At 42.0% G+C, this 22,042-nt stretch overlaps 2 protein-coding genes and 1 long non-coding RNA gene across 11 annotated transcripts in view; 1 reads left to right on the top strand and 2 right to left on the bottom strand.

The window, feature by feature from the left end:
- NAA16 (N-alpha-acetyltransferase 16, NatA auxiliary subunit) overlaps positions 1-2,084 on the bottom strand; it is a 63,509-nt gene extending 61,425 nt beyond the window's left edge. The window contains exon 1 of one of the 4 annotated variants that reach the window (XM_086881154.1): positions 1,393-2,084. In XM_086881154.1, the coding sequence (XP_086737280.1) occupies positions 1,393-1,446 (54 nt within the window). In that variant the 5' untranslated portion in view covers positions 1,447-2,084. Of the gene's footprint in view, positions 1-642; positions 1,050-1,197 lie in introns of those variants that run through there. The other 3 variants (XM_086881155.1, XM_086881157.1, XM_086881156.1) reach the window with 3 other exon arrangements.
- On the top strand, positions 970-19,171 carry MTRF1 (mitochondrial translation release factor 1). Of its 6 annotated transcripts, none has more exons than XM_086881187.1 (10): positions 970-1,410; positions 8,329-8,787; positions 11,299-11,390; positions 12,185-12,266; positions 12,530-12,637; positions 12,729-12,901; positions 14,082-14,199; positions 15,350-15,486; positions 17,193-17,291; positions 18,952-19,171. In XM_086881187.1, exons 2-10 carry the CDS (start codon positions 8,352-8,354, stop codon positions 19,069-19,071), a joined length of 1,365 nt encoding a protein of 454 aa, XP_086737313.1. In that variant the 5' UTR covers positions 970-1,410; positions 8,329-8,351; the 3' UTR covers positions 19,072-19,171. The 6 variants fall into 6 exon arrangements, with proteins under 6 accessions (XP_086737313.1, XP_086737312.1, XP_086737316.1 ...); XM_086881186.1 differs by having other exon boundaries at positions 1,016-1,468; XM_086881190.1 differs by lacking the exon at positions 970-1,410 and adding an exon at positions 1,665-2,131.
- On the bottom strand, positions 4,572-5,639 carry LOC147654171 (uncharacterized). The gene is made up of 2 exons (XR_015284575.1): positions 5,594-5,639; positions 4,572-5,079 (listed from the first exon to the last, which is right to left on the bottom strand). It is a non-coding gene; the product is annotated as an uncharacterized LOC147654171 (long non-coding RNA).
- Positions 19,172-22,042: the final 2,871 nt, after the last annotated feature.

The raw sequence follows: 22,042 nt of genomic DNA, 5'->3' as shown, positions 1-22,042 counted from the left end.
CAGAAAAGCCAATCTATAATCTAATCAAAAAAAACTTCAGAAGTGGCTGCTACTGTGAACTTGTCTGCTGCTAGTAAGAATAATCACTTAACTGTTCTAATATTAGTCACTTATTTTTAGCAGAGAGTAAGAGGAGTGCTAGAATGACTTACTAAGATGCATACCATAAGCATGCAGTAAGCAACAAATCACCATTAAGAACCAGTAAGTTTTTTAAAACCAGCATACTACATAAACCAGCCAAAAGAAAACAGCTCTGAAGCACCTGCTGAAACACACCAGCTCCACACAAAGTGCAGGAGCTTACACACACTACTTGAGCTCAGCTTCCTGAAGCCCCAAATGTCTACCTCCGAACCACTAAGTACTGAAACTACCTACCCAATTCAGAGAGAACTAAAGAAATTTGTGCCTGCCAGCAGGATTACTTAGTGTGCTGCACAGACGTCCTCCGCCTGCAGAGTGGTAAACTGACACAAAACACCACAATTTTGTTGAGGCTGGAACTCCATTATTATCATACTGACAAGTTCATGAAAAGGGGAGTGCTGTGCTTTCTTGTCTCGGAGAGAGGAGTGGGGCTTTATCTTTCCATAAAGTGTTAGCATGATAAAGTATACAGTGATTGAGTTAGAAACTCACAGCTAAAGCGACCTCCTTTTTCAAAGTTCTCTCACAAACGCTAAACGTCCTTTGCACTATTAAGTCTCAAAGAGCGGAATTCGCCCAGCACAAAGGAGTTGAGACAAGTCCTCCAAAGGACGCACAGAAGCAGGATACTTCAATCCACCACACGTCTTCAACTACACTCAAACTGCTGAGCGAGCGAACTACTTTTAACCCGGTCCCCACACCAAAACCGACGCTCTCGGTGATAATGAAACCCAGACAGGCATCAACCAAGCAACAGCAAATCCTGCTACGCTCGCGCCGTGCTTCGAGGTCTTGTGCTTCCGCGCTGCTCGGGGAGGGGAGCGGGGAGCGGCGGCGCAGCCCGGGCTCGCCCCGCAGTCCCCGCGGCGGGCGGCAGGAAGGCGCTCGGCGGCCCGGGGAGGCTGCCTGGCTCCCTCCCTGCTTCCCGCCCTCGCCCGGCCGGGGGCCACACCAGCCCTTCTCGGCCGCCGACACGAGCAGGGGCGGCTCGCCCGGCCTGCTCGGCGGGCCCCAGACAAAGGAAGGAAGGAAGCGGGGACGAACCGGGGCAAGGAGACGACTGCAGCCCGGCTCCCCCCGAGAGAGCGCGGGCGCCGCATCCGTGTGCGCTCAGCCGGGGCCAGCTCCGGCGGCGGGCGAAGTGACCCGGAGGGCACCGAGCGAGGCCGGCGTACGAGAGGGAAGAGGAGGGAGAATCGGCGGCGGGAGGAGGAGAGAAGAGCGGGGCCGGTGGCTCACCAGGATCCGCTTGAAGAGGTTGCTCTCCTTGGGCGGCAGCGGCACGGACGGCATGGCGCGGGCGGCCCTGGGACAGGCACGGCTGGCGGGGGTGGGGGCGGCCCGGGAGGGGCGGCTGTCGGTACGAGGGACGGGAGGAGGAGGGGAACACCGGGGAGGAAAAGCCCGAACTCGGCGGGGCGGCGGCGGCTCTTTAACTCATAGCCCTGCGCCGCCCGCCCTCCCCGCCGGCTCCCCCGGGCCCCTCTGCGCAGCTGCCGGGGCGCCTCGCTGCCCGCCTGACGCTGCAAAATGGCCGCCGGGGTCCCCTCGGCGCAGGCGCAGCGCGCTCCCCTCACAGACACCCCCTGCGCCCGCCCGGCCCCAGGGCAGGGAGTGAGGATTCCCTCCGTGATTCCCTGTGAGATTCCCGGAGTGGCTGCTGAAGTGCTCCGCTCCCGGCGCTCAAAAGGCCGCTGCGGAGAGTCAGGCTGCCCGCAAGCCTGGGAGGGAGGCGGCGTTGGGAAGGAGCGCAGTCTCTGTCGGCGGTGGGGCTCGGAGAGGCTCTGCGGGCTTGCAGTGCCCTGGCTGGTATTTAAGGAAACAACAGCAAACTTGGCAGCCAGGCTTTGAGCGAGCGAGGACGGCCCCCGTCGCATTAAGGCATTTTCAGCAGTTGGTTATGTAAAACTCCCCGACACCACCGTGCGCCCAGAGAACAGCGGCGTTTATTCATCGCTTGGCTCCTTCACCGAAGGAGGTCTACGATACTTTATTTTTTTTTCTTGTTATTCCCAAAAATCGTTCTTTAAAACAAAACCAAACCAAAACCACCAACAACCAGCAACACTAAAACTACATGGCCCAGGGTATTACTGAGAAGGAAAATTGATTCAACTGTCAAGGTTACAATCAATTAAAAAGACCATCTTACAAGGAAAACAAACTAGGCAACTGCAATTAAAATCTCTTGTTTATGTAATTAACCTTTAAAAATATTAATTATATTTTGGCATTTATTTCAAAGTATCTTAGGTCTGTAATAATATGGTTACCCACCTACAGTTGCAGATGATGAACATGATAGACATCCCCAAGTAAAGCAAGCGTGTGTGAAACAGTAACTCACAGGAGCCGATTAGAAAATTTGTGTTCTTAATATATTTTATTTGGTACTCAGTAAATAGATGGCTATGAGACTGAAGATCCCAAGCAGCATGTCCTTGACTTGACACAAGCCTTGCTAAAGCTGATGACATGATAGCTGCTTTCCTTTCCAGCTAAGTGAGGGAACAAGAAAGTAGACAATTTATTGGAAGACAATAACCTGGATGTCAGCCTAACTTGAGGACTACTAATTAGGGAAAACAAACAAACAAACAAAAAAAGTGGTATATTTAGGAAGCCTCCTGAGATGAAAATATCAAAGATGAGAACATAAAGTATATGTTTTCCTATAGTTCTTTACAGCTAAGCCAGCAGCTTATGGACACTTTTTGTGAATGGCTGTTGGTTTCTGTAGTGTTTTGTTAATTTGTCTAGATGTGTGGTCTGACATAAGGAATATCTCTATTGTGTTTATTTCTCTCTTTTTTGTGCTGGCATGAAACTGGTGAATCTAAATCATTACAGCTTCTAATGATGTCAGTCAGCAGGGTCACCGATCACAGTACGTGTGTTCTCCACATGCAGTACCCAGTTCTGTACTGTTCTTTCTGCTATATGCTGTAGCACTGCTGCATTGGGTATCTGATTTTTACAAAGCAGGAGTATTACTGACAGGGATGCCAGCCTTGGCTTTGCCCTGCAGCATCATTTTCAGAGCCTGTTTGCACCATTGCATGTGTTCAGCACTTTTAACAACTAGCTGAAGCCTTGACTCTATGAACCCTAGTTTCTGTCTTAGCAAAAGACATGTTATGCCTCTGGTTGGGTTGAATGTAAACAGATGCATCATGAAGAATGGTCAGACAAATACTGTGCTAGGTAGACCTTTGATCTGAAGCAATAAGGCTGTTCTTGATACCTAAAGGTCTCTGTTTCCTGATAGTCCAAACACTGCAAAGAATGCCATCTAAAAGTAGGCAAATTACAAAGAAGAGGTAGGGGTTCAATTTGCGTCTAGATGTGTCCATATTAAAAGTCTGTGTTAAAAGCAGCAAGAAAAGGAAAGCAGGGAGGCAATAAAAAACATTTTTAGGCTAGCTGGGAGAGAATAAACAAAGAAATGAGCTTTGTGGGAAGGCAGAGCTCCAACTGAAAGTGAGGTTTGGGAGCACAGTCAAGAAAACTTCTTGTCATTTAATCCCACTGTGCTAGGCAAAACAAAGCTCTCTCTACAGGCTTTGTTAATAAACAGGGCTGTATTCAAGATGCGTATGATTCTGTCACCATTTTCTCCTTCAAACAGAAAGATTTCCGAAGTCTGCACTGTTGGGGCTGAAAGGAGGGGAATGATATTGAAGCATTACATTCCTTGTAACAAGTTTGCTGTTTTTGCGGTGTGTGTCACTTTGCTCCTGTGCAAGTTGCGGGGAGCACACCACTAAACCCACTTAGGGCCCCTGTGCGGAGAAGGGCCCCCGTGTTGGCATGGACCTGACTTCAAGCCAAGCACCTTGTAAGGCCTGGAGCCTGTTCTGTCTGATGAGCTATCTCTTTTCCTCCAGTTTCTAAATTAGCAGGTTAAGAGTGCCAGGTTTTAAAGTACAGGGCCACCATAACTATCCCGAAGCCCAGGAGCCCAGCTGTCTTCCTGCTGTCACTCTTCCCTTCTGCACCCAATGTCACCGTGGGCTGCTGAGGAAGGTGGTGGCACCCTGCCCCAAATAGCCCATGCCCCATAACCCCTGATCTTCATCAGCTCCAGCTGCATCAGCCATGCAGATTTTAAGGCATCAAAACAAATTGTTAGAGGGGTAGAAGCACAGATTTCACACCCTTCATGCTCAGTTCCCATACTGCAGTCTGAAAACACATGGTAAACTTAGGGAAAGAGTGTACCGTACATGTTTTGTATATGAGATGCATGGACAGGTCCTGTGGTGAATGGACCCTGGTAGCCCTGCTGTCTGCACTAGAGTCCAGCCCTTGTCTTGGCTGTGTAGCCCCTGAGTGCTTTGCTGCCTGGTACGGAGGGAGCAGGACTTCGTTTCAGTCTCCGTTTTCACACTGAAGTTAAAACATTCACCCACAAGGCATTATAAAAACTGATCATGATCATGTTTAATCAGAGGATTTAATGCAAGAACCATTACTGGCTGGAGTAGAAGCTGATTTGATTCTCCTTGGCCTACCCCCTTCTTTTAAAACCAATTTTGGAGCACGAGGTCTACTTGCAGTTTCAGGTTACTAGGTTCTTGGTTGTCTTCCCAGAGTACCTTCTCCATACTTTTAAGTATCAAATTGCATATTTAGAGTACCAATGCAAATATAATTTTATTATTTCATTTCACTGAGTCCCAGAAGTCATAGTGGAAGAAGAGTGAGGTAGAATGGAAATGGTGTCAGGCTCATGGCATCTCTAATGGCACATCATTGTGGGTTCAGGCCGGGTGAAGATTTCAGGGTGCTGTTTGCTGTGGCCCTTTTGAAGACTGGACCAGCTGCAGGGTGGGTCCTTTCTTTTCTCTCTGGAAGTGGTTTTCCATCTGTCTGCCTTGCCTCCTGTTCCCATGGCTGGAGCAGAGCCAGAAGCTGTCCTCAGGTCTAAACAAGTGGTTAGTTGTCATTTAGGCACTGAGGTTTGATCCAAATCCTACCCATTGATTGATTATGTTTTCAGTCTTTTGGAACATTTACTACACCAAATCCCAGTGATATTTTATATGCCAAATATAAAAAAAGTTCTACCTTTTTATTTTTTTTTTATTTTTTTTTTTTTTAATTTCGTAGAATGATGGTGGCTGGGAAGAAAGGTATTTTGGTGATTATAGGTATAAAAACACATTGTTTAAGTGTTTTTAAAATTTTAATTAGGGAGATAGTGGTATAATGTTTTTAAAATGTCCACATACATAGTATGTTTAAAAACATTCTTTATGAGGAAGCTTCAGCTAACTAGCATAATCATAATCAGAATGGTAATGTTTATTAATATTTTGTTTGCCTTTAGTAGGATAGTAATCATTCGTTTTGAATAGAATTGAATAGTGAGCCCCGACACAAAGTGAAGCTTAATGTTATTTTATTCAGATTTCTCTGAAATTAATCTTTTACTAACCAGATTCGAAGGCGGAGGCTGCCTTTGCCGGCGGCAGCGGGGAGACGGGAAGCGCGTTTTCCCGCAGGCATTGTGGGACTGGAGTGCGCCGGCTGCACTTCCCGTCTGCCATGGCCCCGCGGCCCGGGCTGCGATCCGTGCGGCGCCCGGGCCTGCGGACGGTGAGTGCCGGGGCCCCGCCGCGGGTACCGGGGAGCGCTGCCGCCCCCGCCCCGCCCGTGCTCCTGCCTCTGGCTGCCCGCTCCTGCTTTTCCCTGCGCGCTCCTGCCTCTGGCTGCCCGCTCCAGCCTTCCCCTGCCCCGTGAGTCCCCAGCGGGGCCGAGCTGCCGGGGCGCTCCCTGCCGGGGGCTTTGCTCGGGGTGGCCGCGGTGGGAGGCAGAGGTGTGTGGGAGGCAGAGGTGTGTGGGAGGCAGAGGTGTGTGGGAGGCAGAGGTGTGTGGGAGGCAGAGGTGTGTGGGAGGTGCTCCCGGGACGCGGCCTGGAGCTGTTCCTGATGCACTCGGTGTGCATTGGAGTGCCTCCTCCTGCCCTGTACCTGCGAATTCGGGTGTGCCTGAGAGCTGCTAGATGGCGCCGGTGACATCTTGGGTTGTAGGAAATGCGGTTTATAATCTCTGAAAGAGTTCGCAAGATTGAGAACTCTTTCCTGCCTTGAAATTATTATTAATTGTTTTATTATTATTTTAATGGGACTATTACAATTGTCACTTTCGCTTACTGGTTTTTGATTTGTGGTGTGCACGAGGTAGTTTTAATCACATTAAAAAGTTATTAAAATCTATTTTAGGGACCATTTAATAGGTCGTCTAATGCTCATAGCTCTGTAAAAGTTATATGCCTGTTTATTTTTATGCAAATGTGGTGTGGCAACCCCTCTCTGAGAAGGAAAATACCTTTTTTATTTAACATAGCAAAATTATTTTGAAACTTCTGATCTGACTACTTTGTCATTTCATTACTCTTTTTTTTTTTATGCTTTTAAACCCAAGAATTTTATTTCTGAGCTCTCGAGCAAAGCAATACAACAAATTTGTTGTTATTGAGGTACATTTCTTCTTAACTACACCAATAAAAATTAGCTAGATGGTTGTAATTAATATGTTTAATTAATTAATTAAAATAAAATATAACATTAATATTTTAAAATTGAGTTGATGATGGTCAGCACTTAGCCAAGCAACAACAGGCCATGCTGATCTGGAGCAAGTCCATATTCATTAGCAGAATTAGGTCTTTTGGAACTGAGTCCACTCCTGCCTAAATCCAGGATCATAGATTATAAGCCTGGTTTGTGCCTTTTGCTGTGTTCCTGGTGAAGGGAGCAGGATCCCTCTGCTGCAGCTGATATTAGTCCCTATAGCAATCCAGGAGGGGTATAATTTGCTTTCTGTACATTAAAACAGTCTTGAAATTGCTGCTGAGGATTCAATAGCACCTGCTGGCTGGGGAATCTGGGGAGGGTATAGAAGTAGAATAAAAGTCCTTGCTTCCTTCTGTTGGTAGTAAAAGAAGACAAATAAGATCTCTTTTTACTTCATATTGCACTTTCTTTATTGTGGACAAATGGATGAAAGTAAATAGGTGAGAATAATGGGTGAGTTGAGTAGTTAGTGTTGCAGAAATTTGTTGATAAAATGCATGAAGATGCACAGAAGAGCTTGTCACTGATGAATAAAAAACGAATTGTGTCAGGAAGCTGAAATGTGTGTTTCGGGGAGATTTTATTGCAAAAAGGTTCGTGCTCTTACTTTCTCAGAATCCACTTTTTTGTAAAAATCAGTGGACAGATGGGGCCATGGCACTGGCAGGGTTATAGGAATGCTTCTTTATATATTGAACATTTTCTGTGTGAGTAGTCCTAGAATAAGTGTGGTATCAACTTAGTCTTCCTGGTAGAGTCTTGAGCTCCAATATAAAATTCTAGATCACAGTAGTAATTCATAACATAGTTTGCAATGTCGATGATATAAAATGAAGAGGAAATGAACTTCAATAGAGCAGCAGAAATGCTGAGGGGAGCCTGGGTCCTATAAAGCTGTAAGCCAAGTAAGTGTCTGAGAAAAATACAAGAGTTGTATTTCAGAATCCCTGCTTCTTACCTTTTGGATGGAAAATATTACATTGCTAAAGTGTAAATATATCACAGTAAGGAGTATACAGGGGACATAAAGCAGTTCTCCTGTCTTCATGTGTTGCGTGAGAGATTTTTTGTAAGGGCATTGCAGTCCTATTGACTGATCTGTTGTATGGTTATCTACTAATGTCCTCCTTTTATAGTAGTGGATATAAAATTGGCACATAATTCTGGACATTTCTTACATTCTCTATATATAATATTTTACCTCTAGTATTGATTTGTCTTCTCAGCAACATTTTCTTTCATCAGTAAGGCATGAAATGGCTGGATTTTTCCAATGAGACATATGGCAAAATTAAGCTATTGTCTGTAAAGTTTCATCCACAGGAGCTTTTCCAAAGTATAACTAAACTGAGGAGAAGAGAGAAAAGACTTTTTCCAACCCTCAGTACAATGGTGGTGATAAATTGTTCTCTAAACTGTGACTAAAACAGGAGTAGTTTTGTCCATGATGGTTACATTTGTGTCAGTGTAATTAAACCAGGATATGGGCTCGATACCATCCTTGTGTTTGTTTGTTGTGGGTTTTTTCTTAATAGAATGCTTTCTTTTTCTAGATAAAAACACTGGCCAATGTACTGTGTACTTTTAATTTCAGGTGGTGGAAAAATAAGAAACAAAATGAAGCCTTTCCAAAAGGTCTGTCTTTTCAAGAGCCTGCTTGCTAATTGCTGCTATCACAGCCAACTTGACAGCTGTCTTCTCTCTCCAGTTGCAAAGAAGATAGGGTGCATGGTGGGACTGCACAGCCATGGATTTTGGAGGCCAAAGCCTTTATTGGACACAGCTCGATTCACTCTGTCTTTGAATAGTCAGCACAGGAAAAAACATCAGAATTCTCAAGCTTTGTGGAAGCATGAGGCTGTGCAGAAGTATCTGGAGACTCTAAGCAAGGAATACCAGCAGATTAGTTGTCAGTTAACTGCAGACTCATTAAATGACTTTGAGCAAAGAACCCTGAGGAGAAGGTGTGCCGATCTGTCCCCCATTGCAGCTGCGTTTCAAGAAATCAAAGAGGCTGAAAGAGAAGTTCAGGAGTTAGAAGCGATGTGCACAGGTAAAGGAAAACACATCTACTTGCTTGCTTCAGAACAGCAGCTGTGCCTGTGATAAATTTGATTGCTCAGCCTTTGAGGAAAGTTTGTAAGTTCAGCCAGCCCTGGAACACTCCCTGGTCCTCCCTCCTCCTGGGAGCTTTTGTGCTGCAAGGGCTTTCTGCATCCAGCCACATCCTTCTATTTTTCTCACATCACTTTAGTTTGAGCTCTTAATATAGTAATTTTGGGAGAGCAGGGATTGTCTGGAACCTCAGGAATATCCATCTAACAGTAATAGTTAGGGAGCATTCATTTTGAGGTTATTTTTTGGTTGAACGGAGAGCAGTTTGAACTGAAGAAAATAAATTAGCAAGCCTAAAACCTTTGATAGATGCAGACCTCAGCTGTGTTATTTAAAATGGGATTCCATCTGACCAGTTCAGTGATATTTATTGAGCAAATGACATGAACTTTCATTAGGCTCTGAGTTGTAAGTTTCCAATTTAAATGGCAAAAGCTAATATTTCTTGGAAAATATTTGGGGAGTCCTTTAAGGAATAAAAAATGATGGTTCTTTAAGAAGCTGCTGCTTTTCAGTAGTCTGTTACAGGAGAAGTTTGGGTAAAAAAAGAATCAAAATTTGTCACTGGCTTTTGTACCATTTAGAAATAAGAAAGTACACAGGGAATAAATAAAAGAATTTACAAAATAAGTAATGGTACAAGATTTGGGGAAAAACTCCAGCATTGTTACAAGTATGAGGAGGTGCACACAGTAGGAAGGAAAAAATGGCATCCATTCTGCTACAGTGGTAAGTATTAAGCCAAGAGAGGGAAACATTGACCTGGAGAGAATGGGGTTTACATTAAAGCAGTGAAGGAGGGGAAGATCAAAGGGTAGGAGAAATCTGTACCCAGCAGTGTGAATGGAGGAGGACAAAAGTTCATGTTGCTTTTCAGAGAGAGAGCCCAGGGGTGTGGACAAAACAGTAAGAGCCGTCCTGAAATAAAGATGTAAATGTAACTTATTTAGACAGGTAGAAAACATTTGTATACTTTAGTTTTAAAAATAAATAGATGTTTGTGCTTTTGGAAAAAAAGTGGTTATTTAAAATATTTTAATCCTCAACCCTCTAATTTTCTTCACCGGAGAAAAAAGGAGAAAGACTGAAGGAGACAAGGTACAAAAATTTAATGCTGAAAAAGAAACGTTCTTGAAAGAATTAAAAAGTGTTAAGAAAACTGGAAAACTCACATTTCAACTTAGAAAGGCTGGTTTTGGATCAAATATAATGAAAAATTTTTCTTGTTCCATAAACTATGATGTGGAGGAATGGAGTGAATTCTAGTTGAAAGAAGAGAAAAGAATGGTAAAAAATTACAGCAAATAAATTAATTAAATAGTCCCAAATTATTCTGTCTGTACCATTTATCCTGTGGTCAAGTTAAAATACAGATGTCCCCTTCATTTGGCTGTTCACTGTTTTCCACTTAGATCCCTAACTGACCTTCTTCTCTCTGGTACCTGAATTCCTAACAATTGATGTAGGATTTTATATTTGCAACATTCCGTGAAGCAGAAAAATATTTCCCAGTTTCCCTCTAGTGATGTGAGTCATGAGTTAGGTTAAGTGAATTGTGTTTTGCAGGAATGGGATACCAGCCCTTTGAACCTCAGGCTCACTGGTCGCCACTAGACCATCTCTCAGTGATGTTGACAGAATTTGATACTGTCATTTGTCAGTTTGATACTGTTTGTATAACTGATCAATAAACATACTTTTTAGACCAACTAGAAGCCAATGAGAGTCCTGTTTTATGCTGCATCTGTGATAAACCTATGGTTTCCATGCTGGCCACAAAACAGGTTTTCACCTCCTCTTTGTTGCTCTGTTCCCTCACTCTTACTCCCAGCTGCTCAAAGCTGGCTTCAGCCATTCCCTCCGCATTTGTGTTAGTAATTGTCCAGTTCTAATTTAAATCTGGTTCAACTTGGCATGTTAAAAACATACATTTATTCAACCAGACTTGCTTTTTTAATTTCAGTGAGTTAAATTGTTTCGCTTTCTGGTGAGTAGAAAAGTGGAAAGAAGGATGAAAAGGAGATGGGATTCCCTGTTTAAGCAGTGGCAGGTTTTCCACTTGACTCCAACTGTCTTCTAGGTTTCTATTTAGCACAAAATCTATTGCTAACTGATCAACATTTTTTGTTACTGTAAACTGGAGCAGAAAAGGCTTGGAGCTTCTGTGAGCTTTACCTGAGAATGTGTCACAGTTTGTTAGTAAGCTCTAAAATGTGGGAAGGGGCAGTCTAATCACAGGTAAAATATCTTCCGCTCCTTCTAGTACACCTGGAAAGTATGATCACCGAGTTAGCAATGTGCATCCTAGCTTGGGCTGCTTTATTTGAGTGTTTCGTGCTGGCAAAACATTACTAGCTTTTCTGTGCTACAGTGCATGTCTTTGGACAGCTGTGTTATAATTTGCTCTAGGTGAGATTGGCTAACATCTATTCCTGTTGTTGGAATTTAGAGCTAGACAGCAGAGATGAGAAACAACTTCTAGAGCTTGCCTTAGAAGAGAAGGAAAGCCTGGATAAAAAAATGAACATGTTGTGCAGAAAGGTGAGCCTGAGGTAAAATTTTACAGCTTTGTAAATAAAGATGTCAGAAAAACTTTCCTTTATGATCTTACCAATAGATTCTGACACTTGAACTTAATGATACAGAAGTCCAGCTTCTGTGTTCTCCCTGAAAAGAATTGGCAACATTAATCATTAGTAAGCTTTTTAGTGACAATTGTGTCTTAGACGATGACTAATTGAGTAATTTTTCTTGCTTGCTTGTCTGTCTGCAAATGCTGAAGGGGATTAAAAAAGTGGTGAGTCTGTGCTACTGAGACTTGATATGACATCCTAGTAACTGTTTGTGGCAGTGGAGCATGCACTCTTGAAGGATTTCTGACTGGAGCTTGAAGTCCTTCATTTTCTCTTCAGTTGACAGCACCCCATGAGTGGGGAAAATATAAGCAAAGAAGTTGAAACAATTCAGTGGAGACTACTGTGTTTGGGCTCATTTCTATATTCAGACTAAAATAATATGAAATGTGACTTTCTGAAAAGTAAGATTAATGTAAAGATTGTCTGGGTTAACTTTGTCTTCATAGGTAGCTGGGGCTGAGGTGGGTGACCTGGCACCTGACTTGGCAGTACTGGATTTTCAGCTAGCTGTCATGTGCACTAGCATGTTGCAGTTCCACACTGACTGGACCAAGTTTTTAGTCACTTAACTAGCTTGCCAAAGGAAGTCAGTGGTTTTGTGTGTTCAGGCTGTGGCAATTGTAAAGGCTGGCTGTAAATTTGATTAAGAAAAGATCCAGGGTCATTCTTTTTTTTTCTTTTTTTTTTTTTTTTTTTCAGCTTTTCCAGCTTCTAGTGCCAAAGGAAAAATATGATAGAAGTCCTGTCATATTAGAAGTGACAGCTGGCAGAACAACTGGAGGTCAGCAAAGCCCCTACAGTGAAGATTGTTTCCAATCTCCATCCAACTCCATTAAACCTCTTATGGGTTATTCTTAATTCTTTTTTTATACTTTATTGGCATAAAGTAATACTTTCTAAAGATGAGCATTAACCTGCCTAATGACTGGGGTTAGAGTTGCAGCTAAGTGTAAAAACTGCTGTTCATGTAGTAATGCCTTTTAATGCTTAGGGGACATCTGCCAACAGTTCACTGTTTATATGGTAATGCCTTTTAATTTTTAGGGGACATCTGCCAACAGTTCACTAAAGAAATGTTTGAGATGTACCAGAGCTATGCCGACTACAAACATTGGACCTTTGACATAATGAACTATACGCCAGCTGAGATAGGTACAGCAGCTCTTCAGTGGTTCCACCAAGACAATAAAATTGAAAGCAGTGGTTCTCTGCTGTTTTTGTCACACACTGTTTGTCTCTTCAGGAGGCTTGCATCATGCTGCTGCTCATATTTCAGGAGAGAATGTCTACAGGCATCTGAAATATGAAGGAGGAACTCACCGAGTCCAGCGAATCCCTGAGACAGGCATGTCATCAAGGATGCAGCGTATTCACACTGGGACAATGTCAGTCATTGTCCTCCCTCAGCCAGAGGAGGTAAGCTGTTCATTGGCATGGCAAGGTGGTGCTGAACCCTTGCTCACCCATTTTGACATTGGAGTAGGTGTTATTTAAAACCATGTTACTGTTCTGGGGATTTCACTGATAAGCAAGTGCTTTGTGCAAGTCCCAGTGAAAGAACCGCAAGTGTTCTGACTCTGGGAGGTGATAGTCCTTGGCTCTGTACCTTACATGTATAAATGCATCTTCAGAAGCGACTTTGCAGAGATTTGCTGTTGCCTAAAATGGCATTTGAGTGATCATTTGATTAAGTGTTCCAGCCCCAACACTGACAAGGCTCACTGCTATGAGTAAGCCAATTTTAAATTACATTACAAATTTAGACATAGAATATATCCAAGAAAATACTAAGTGTTGTATAGTAATGTGGTTCTGTACACCTTTTGATTATTTTTTTTTTATTTTATTTTTTTCATTTAAATTATTGATGTCCTTCTCTGGTAAATCAAGGACAGTCTCCTTTGAATGTGAATGAGTGTGTTGGCTAGTCTGTCTGAGATCTTGCTGATACCAACAATTCTCACTTAGACCACCAATTTACACAAAAAATAAGCAAAACCAGATCCTGTAGGCGTTTCCTGCAGCTTCTCCTGCTTCTTCATAATACTTTCCTTGCAACATTGATCAGATCTGAATGTTTCTTTCCCATCCACTGAGCTCAAACTATGGTCCAGGTCATCATGGACTCCTATTTCCAGTATGGCAATCCTTACTTGAATGAATCTGGATATACCTATTTTCTCCTCAGATGATTCTAAGAACTGTTGCAAGAATCATTCAGGCTTGACTCATGAACAAGATCCTTGCACTAATGTTTAGAAGTGGTTTTTCATTATTTGCTTATTTCTTAGTCTCTCTGCCAAAGCTAGTGGTTTTGCAAAACAGTGATTTTGTTTTGTTTCACACACATACTTACCTTGTTTTGTGAAGGACCTGGAGTAAGAGTTTGAAAAACTGAGTGAAATCTTTCAGACATCATTTGCTTTTCAGAAATATTTGACATGGAATTTTTAAAATTATAATGGTTATGGCTGTAACTTAGGAGCAGTTGTAAAGGAGCAAATTTTTGAGAAGTGATTTCTTAGTAATGCTGAGTGTCACTGACATCCAAATATATTTAGAATGAGCAGGAAGTAGTAATTTTCTTTGATTCTAGGTTGATATAAAAGTGGATCCCAAAGATTTGCGTATAGATACATTCAGAGCCAGAGGAGCAGGAGGGCAACATGTTAACAAAACCGATAGTGCTGTGAGGATTGTGCATCTTCCTACAGGTAAGTCTGGCTGTACTTTGTACTTTTAATCACACTGAATCTGTATCTTGAAAAGGAAGCTTGTTATCCTGCAAGTTGTCTCTTGCAGGGCTGGGCGTTATACCAGAAAAAGAGAAGTAGCCCCTTCTGGTTCTGTCCCTCCTGTAACCAGGCAATGTGAGAAAGGGGCTGTGCACCAGGGGCACAGTGATTATGCCAGTTTTGTCTTTAGAGGGAGTGTTTCATGAATACACTGTCTTTGAAGGATGAAAGAACAAATGGAGGGTGACAGGGATGGGGTAGAAGATGTAAATAATTTACACTGTGTGCTCTGTACCTTCAGCAATAATGGCCACTGGCAAACAAGGGCATGCATAGCTTAGCTGGAATCTGTGTAGTTACATGACTGATTAAAAAGAAGGCTTGAAGATTTTAATTCAATACTAGATAATTCTAATATATGTTGGATAGAAAGGAAAATGTATATTCATGGGAAGGTACTGTATCGAGTGAACCACTGTCTTTTTTGGGATTTATTTTATTGAAACCCAACGAGCTTCTCTCTGTACAGATGCAGAATCATTTTAGGCATGGGAAATTCCAGTAGTGACCTGAAAACAGCTGTTGCCTAGATGCCTTTTTCTTTCAGAAATCAAATGAGAAGTTACACATTTCTTTTAAAGACCTTTATTTGGTTCTATCTCATTTTTCATAAATAAGTTCAAGACTCACCAGTGTTGGTTTGGCACCCCTTTCTCCTAGAATAATGAATTTTCCAGTCTTCAAGAGTTTATCTGGACTAAGATTTTAAAAACTTACATTACACTCTTTTAAACATGCTCTTGTAGACTGTTCAAATTGAATTTTTAACATATGACAGCTAATTGGAGTGAACCCAGTTTCTAGAGGCAGTGTCAGAAACTTCTTTGCTTCATGAAATTTTAAAATATCCCTGACTTTTCTGTACCACGGAACAAAGCTCCCTGGTGCATCTGTGACAAGTTTTAAAACTCACTAATGGTTCTGGCCAGTGCGTTAAAATGATTTTTTATCCTACAGCTGAAAAGCCCTACAAACCAGCACTCCAGTAGGTTTCATTTGCCTAATGTGTTAGAATTAATTCAGCTTGTTTGTTCTTTGTTATAATGGGCTCTTGGATGCCTCTGTAAAGGACTGGCAGTTGAGTGCCAGCAGGAGCGGTCGCAGCAGACGAACAAGGAGATAGCTCTGCGGACACTGAGAGCTAAGCTGTACCAGCAGGTCATTGAAAAGCAGCTCAGCCAAGAGCAGAGCGCCAGGAAGCTGCAGGTGAGGACAAGTGGTGCCTGAGATCTGCAGAGGGAGCTGTGTTGTAGATTTTTTGTTTCTGATTTCTTTGGGTAGAGGGGACAGTGCAGGTGAGAGTGTGTGTGTAACTGGGGGTGCTTACAAGGGAGGAGAATCTTGTACTTTAAAATGGTAAGTTTGCCTTTGCTTACCCCAGTTCAGTGCTATTGTAGACTTCTCAGGCAATGAAAAGAGACATCAACCATGGCTGGAAAGAAGAGTCAAAAGACTGGCTGAAATCTTTCAAAAGGGAAAATGCAACAACATGGTGTACTGAATGCCCCTGTCAAGGCCAGAGTTACACAAATTAAGAATCAGTAAAAAAAAGATACTGATGAGTGAAAACTAGGATTGGGAGTTCTCAGAAGTTTCTAAAGGAGAATATTTTAAGGCCATACGAAGCTTTTGAGAGAAGCAAATAAATAAACAATCCTGTCACTCTGCAGTTAAATAGCAGCTTATTTGATACTGTTTAGGTAACCTTTTGAGGAAGAAACAGCTTCTGGAAGAGTTACCTCAAGTTAGGCTGCGAAGTGTGCTTTTCTCTCAAAATGTCCTGTCATTCTTTTCCCATTCTTTGAGTATTTTCCCTTCTGTGGTTCAAACTTCAACAGTGATCTATTGGAATAGAAATGCTTCAGAATTAGAGAATTACTCAGTACTCCAGATTTTCCAGCGCAGCTATTTAATCACTTACTTCAGGTTGCATTTAAGCATACTGTCCCTGCAGATTATTAACCCTGATCTTGTAAGCATAAATGTGAGCCATTTATCTTTTGTTATTAATTTCAGTTTGAGAGCCTTCAAAGCTGCATAAAGGATTTATATTTATATTTATATTTATATTTATATTTATATTTATATTTATATTTATATTTATATTTATATTTATATTTATATTTATATTTATATTTATATTTATGTACATTTATATGACTAGTGTGAAAAATCAGGCAAAAGTAAATTACCTTTCCTAATGTTTCAGAATTTTTCATGAAATTCCATATTCTAAAATGCACATGTTGAGTCCAGATGAAATTTTCACCAAAGCCCACTGAAACGGACACACATTTATTTCTCTGAGCGTTTTTTTAGCATTTAATTATCCATTTTAGTGGGGACCACAGTGTTTAATGAAGTGTTTAATCCCAACACTGCTACATTTGGGTTCTGCTTCAAAAGTTAGAATTGCTGTTTGCACTCTCACACTTCACCACTAGAGGGTAACTTAATTTCTTAATCTGAGTCTCTTTTGGTGCTAATTTCTGACAGCCACACGTTGACTGTGCTGCTTCTGTTATTAATGGAGCCTATTTTCATTATTTTGTGTGGAAGCTACAACAACATTCCCCCAGCCCTCCCCCCAGAAAATCCCACTTGTATATTATTTGAAGTAAGGACTTTCATACTTACACGACCTCTGAGAGTTATGTGGTTCTTTCAGCTACAGAGCTGGAACAGAAATGTGCTGGAGGATGTAGAAACTTGGTTTGTGATAGAGAATCACTAACAATACAGTTCAGTAATGCCACAATATTTTAAAAAATCCCGTGTGCCAAACCAGCGACCACTAGGTTGGTAGTTGGAACAGGCTGATCCATTAGGCTGTATTTTAAGTATCCTATTCTAGAGAAGTATTGGTTTTTTTAAAAACACAACAGATTTTATTTTTTCCTGCTTTGTTGCAGTTAGGAACAAGAGCTCAGTCAGAGAGAATTCGTACTTACAACTTCACCCAGGACAGAGTCACTGACCACAGGATCTCATATGATGCACGCAATATCAAGGTAAGGGTTGTTTAAGAGAGTATTTAGATACTTATGTTTACTGTTAGAAGAAAAAATAAACTTAATGAGCACAACTTAAGATATATATATATGTATATATATATATATATATATATATATATATATATATATGAAGAAAGTAGCGAGTTGTTCTCTGACAGAACACTAGATTTACAAAGCTTAAACTTTCTTTCCTGCTTTCTTGTAGTCTTAGGGATTTCTGGCACAGGCTGTAGCTCACTGGTCTACATCTCTGTGTGTTTTTCTCCTACTATATGAGAGAAAAGTGACCAAGCATGTAGTCCTCAATGAGATCCATGAGTCCTTTGGCCAAACTGAGCAAGTGACATTGGAGATTCTTGAGGCATAGTACATTCAAACCAAAACCCTGACAGGAAGGACTTCTTATTTTTGTTAGGCCATTTTTACTCCTCCTACTGGTGGAGTAAAGAACAAGAAAAACTTTTATGTTTGCATCACAGGCCACAGTTAAAAGAAACCAAAACTGAATGTTTTCATTTCAAGATTATCTGAGATCTTGTTTCTGAGTAAATATCTGCATATGGCTTGAATCTTACCGATTGTTCAGCCTGGAAAAGAGAAAGCTTTGGGGTGACCTAACTGCAGCCTTCCGGTACTCAAAGGGAGCCTACAAGAAAGAAGGAAAATTTTACAAGAGTATGTAGTGACAGGACAAGGGAGAATGGCTTCCAACTAAAATAGGGTATATTTAGATTAGATATTGGAAAAAATTTCTTTAATGTGAGCATAGAGAGACACTGGAGCAGGCTGCCCAGTGAAACTCTGGGTGCCTCATCTCTGAAAGTGTTCAAAGCTGGGTTGGATGTGTCTTGGAGCAACCTGGTCTAGTGAAAAGTGTCCCTGCCCCTAGCAGTTGGAACTGGATGATCTTTCCTGTACCTTCCAACCCACGCCATTCAGTTTATTGGGGGTTTTTACAGTGGGGAAAAAAAACCTAATGGTGGATTTTTGTTGTATTAAATTTATGAAAAACAAAATTTAGGGTGATCCCTCAATATTTTGGCTTAGGTATCCAGTTGGCTGTAAGTACTGCTGCATAAGGAGCAACACTTTCAGACTGTACCCACAGGTGTCCTGGGTAACTCTAGAGAATGCAGGGCATAGTGACTATGGAATTGTTCATAGTAACTGGAGTGCAGAATACCACAGCAGAGGAAATAGTTCCATGATTGCATAAAAGTGGCTTTTGTTAGCCAGTCAGTTGTTAGTGTTTGTATCTTACTTGAGGGAAACTGGAACCATAAACTGCCTAACAAACGTTAGTTGAGCTTTGCTTGCAAAACAGCCTCACTCTTGCCATGGACAACAGTATTGGAATGAGGTTCTTCAATCCTTCATTGTTCTTGCAGGGAATTTTCCTGCAAGTGCATGGGTTGCATGAAAGCAGGGCAGTAGCTGCTTTTGTTGCTGCCAGAATCCATGTGCCTTGCAGCCTCAGCTGCTGTCCTGCTGCTGCCCACCACTGCTGCTTTCACATGGGAGGGGCCTGCAAGGATGAGCGAGTGGAGTGACTGCAGGCAAAGTCCATTTCAGGGGTTTGAGTAGTTGGTGTTTCAGAATAATGCTGAAGGACAGTCAGTAATGCTTTAATGCTTTTGTCTGCTTTTTTTTTCCATAGGAAATTCTAAGTGGGAAAGAAGCACTGGATAAACTGATCAACAGACTGCTGGAGTTTGCAGAGATAGAGGCTGTCACCCAATATCTAGAAAATTTGCAGACCTTAGAAGGAGGAGGCTGAAGAGCTCAGGTAGAATTGAAACAGAATTGTTGTGTTTCATAGCTGAATAAAACAGATGTGTTTGTTAGATGCTATGTTGATTAAAACCTATTTTTCTGTTTTTCAGTGTGTAATACTATTCTTTTTGTATCTTGGTGCAAAGTGGGTTGAATTTATTGCAGCAGCTCTGGCAGAAAAGCATCAGCTTGGAGTTCTGTGTGCACACTGCTTTTGTCTTGGCAGCACGGCTTTGTTAAGCTGGTCCCTCTCTTGACAGTATCACTACTGGAAAGGCACAGAATTGTGGTGGTGGAGCAGAATAAATACCACATAGTGTGCTTTTTGTTTGGTGGTGGGAGATGTTCCTCTCCAGGTAAAAGAAACTGAGCTCCCCTAGTGTAGTCTAGAACCTGGTCTCCTGAATACTATTTTTTTTTTCACTTATTGTGTGAGCTTCCTAAATCAAATCCCTTGGAAATAACTTTGTATTATGATACTGTATTTTTTAGAGTAAATATACAAAAGCAAAGCGAGTGAAGGAGCCAGGATGTTAAAAGAGAAGCCTGTTAAATTTCTTCCAGGCACTCTTGGGTCAGCTTGTGGTGGACTGGCCCATGTACTGCAATGACATGTAGAAGTTCGTGCTCTAGTTTTCAACTAAGTGTATGAGGTAACAGGCAGCTCCCTGCCTCCTGGCAGAGGAAATGAGTTCATACTGCAGATGCCTTTCAGCAAACCAGGTAGCTCTGGAATTCAGCTCCTGTCTTTGGGAATGTCTGCCTTTGCCTGTCCTTGAGGGGATTCAGATGCCTGCAGGGCACAGTTGGCTTTGACAGGACTCTGCACACGTGCAGTGCTGGCAGGCACTGAGCACAGGCAGGCACTGGTCCTAGGCCTGACTCGGGAGTGCTCTGCACTCAGGGCGACACAAAGATTGGGTCTCTGCTCTGCTGGGTTCACTTGCCACATCATGGCATCTTCTTTTCATCCTGCTTGTCCCAGGTTCTGCTGTAAAGCTGCTCTGCACTGTCTTCTGCACAGGACGAGCCAGTTCATTGTTATAATTTAAATTATGCCTTGTGGTTGATTTATATTTGTGTATTTTGTAATCAGGAACGATGCAGTGTGAGGAAATGTTCATCTAAAAGGGTGCAGTTAGGGTATATATACACGGTATATATAGCAACAATTGTAACATTATTCAGCTATATTAAGAAAGATAGAATTTGTAACAGGAAGAGAGCAGGAAAATTATACTGGTTCCTCCATTCTGCAATTATTTTTCCATTCTTTTGTGTGTTCTTATCAGCAAGCTTTGTCTGACAAACAACATTTCTCTCTTGCTTCCAGCAATTTAATTACAAAGCTTTGGGGCTTCAGTTGGGTCGGTTGTTTTGTTTTTTTTTAATTGGTAGCTCTGCAAATCAATCAGGAAATTTATTACCATGCAATTCAGGATTCATTTGGACTTTGACTTCTTTCAGTAAGCAGTCCAGAAAGAAGAACCCTCCAGAAAGATCTGTAATTGAGCTTATACTTCTTACAGTGCCAACAGACTGGCAATAACTATTATGATCAACTGTAATAGGAGAATATCCAGCTAACATGGTTATCCACTTATCAGTCTCACTTTCATTATGCAATTAAGTGCACCAATTAGTTTTATTAATTATATCTCTCAAACATTTCTAAGTTTCTTTTAGAAACTTCTTAAAAAAAATTTAAATAATAAGATTCCATTTCCAGGATCAGTTAGTGTCTATGAAGTTCTTTACTATGAAAAATGATTGAAACACTTTAAAATATGAGCCTTATTTATTTTACTGGAAGAAAGAGAGTGATATTTCTGCAGGACCTTATGGATATTTGTGACTGATTAATTTTCTGTAGCCCTTTTTTGTTGATGGTTTTGTGCAGAGTGATGAGAAGAGGGAAAGCAGGAAGCAGCTCCCCTCTTTACTAAGTTTTGGATGTCTCAAATGTAGGTATTGAAATTTAGAAGTTGAACCCAGGAGATCCTGAAGGGTCTTTGTCCTAAGCTTTTCCTGCAATTGCATATACATGTGTACATGAGCAAAATATGGCTATGGCAGTTTGGGATAGAGAGGAAACACTTCTACTGGAGGCCACTGCCTGCAGGGCCCTGCTTTACTAAAACCAGATGTATGTGATTCTCCTCACTGAGAACAAGTTACTTGAAACTGTTTGCTCCAAACCTAAGAAATACTTCTGGCCATGTTTTATTCTAAGCTCTTTCATCCCAGCCTTTCTGTGGGATCTAAGAGCTGAGAGATTGTGTTTAACCATGGCTTGACACCTGTCCTCAAGGAAGGGATGTGCAGGATAACACTGGTATTTCTGAGGTGTTTTCAGGATGGATAATTTCAACTTGGGCTTTTTGGTTCCTACAAGCAATCAGGACTTTCAGCAGCAAAATCAATAGCAGGAAAAATTACTGTAACAAAATACAGGGAAGAAAAGGGAAAACAGTTTCTTGGGGAGAAACAAACAGCTCCTGGAGACAGCAAAACAGAGCAAGAGGATGTTCCTCTGCAGCCTCCTCCTGCAGCATTCCTTGTCAAATTGTGTTACAACAAACAAACTGCCATCCCTCCACCTGGCTTCCCCTCAGCACCGTCTGGGGACCTTACCCATGCACGTCACGTCACAGCTCGGGCAAGGCACCAACTTCACCGCTCTGCAGACCCTGCTGATTCATAGGAAACATAGTTCCTGGATCTCTTTCATTTCTCTGCTGAGGTCTCATGCAGCAGCGTCTCAGCCAGCCAGCAGGGAAGCCAGACAAAAGCTGTGTGTGCCTAGAAGCAGCAGCCATTCCATGACAGTGGAGAGATGGATGCTTAGCCTCTGCAAAAGGAGGGCAGCCCAGGTGCCTTGCCTCGATTGCTTTCATTGACTCATCGAGCCTGTGTCTGACTCTCAGAGCACTGCTCTTTGTTCCTAAGGCCAACAGATATGTAATACTGAATCA

The sequence above is a fragment of the Cyanistes caeruleus genome, chromosome 3 (assembly GCF_971803275.1).
Source record: "Cyanistes caeruleus chromosome 3, bCyaCae1.hap1.1, whole genome shotgun sequence".
Classification (NCBI taxonomy): domain Eukaryota; kingdom Metazoa; phylum Chordata; class Aves; order Passeriformes; family Paridae; genus Cyanistes; species Cyanistes caeruleus.
Note: the sequence above shows the minus strand (reverse complement) of the source record. Positions and strands in the feature narration are given on the sequence as shown.

Bases quoted from the DNA above. Each gene is read 5' to 3' on its own strand.
- MTRF1 (XM_086881185.1), top strand. From the start codon at position 5,550: ATGTTATTTTATTCAGATTTCTCTGAAATTAATCTTTTACTAACCAGA. The intron at 5,755-8,328 runs GTGAGTGCCGGG...TTTTAATTTCAG, and splicing joins GGCGCCCGGGCCTGCGGACG to GTGGTGGAAAAATAAGAAAC. The intron at 17,292-18,951 runs GTAAGGGTTGTT...TTTTTTCCATAG, and splicing joins ATGATGCACGCAATATCAAG to GAAATTCTAAGTGGGAAAGA.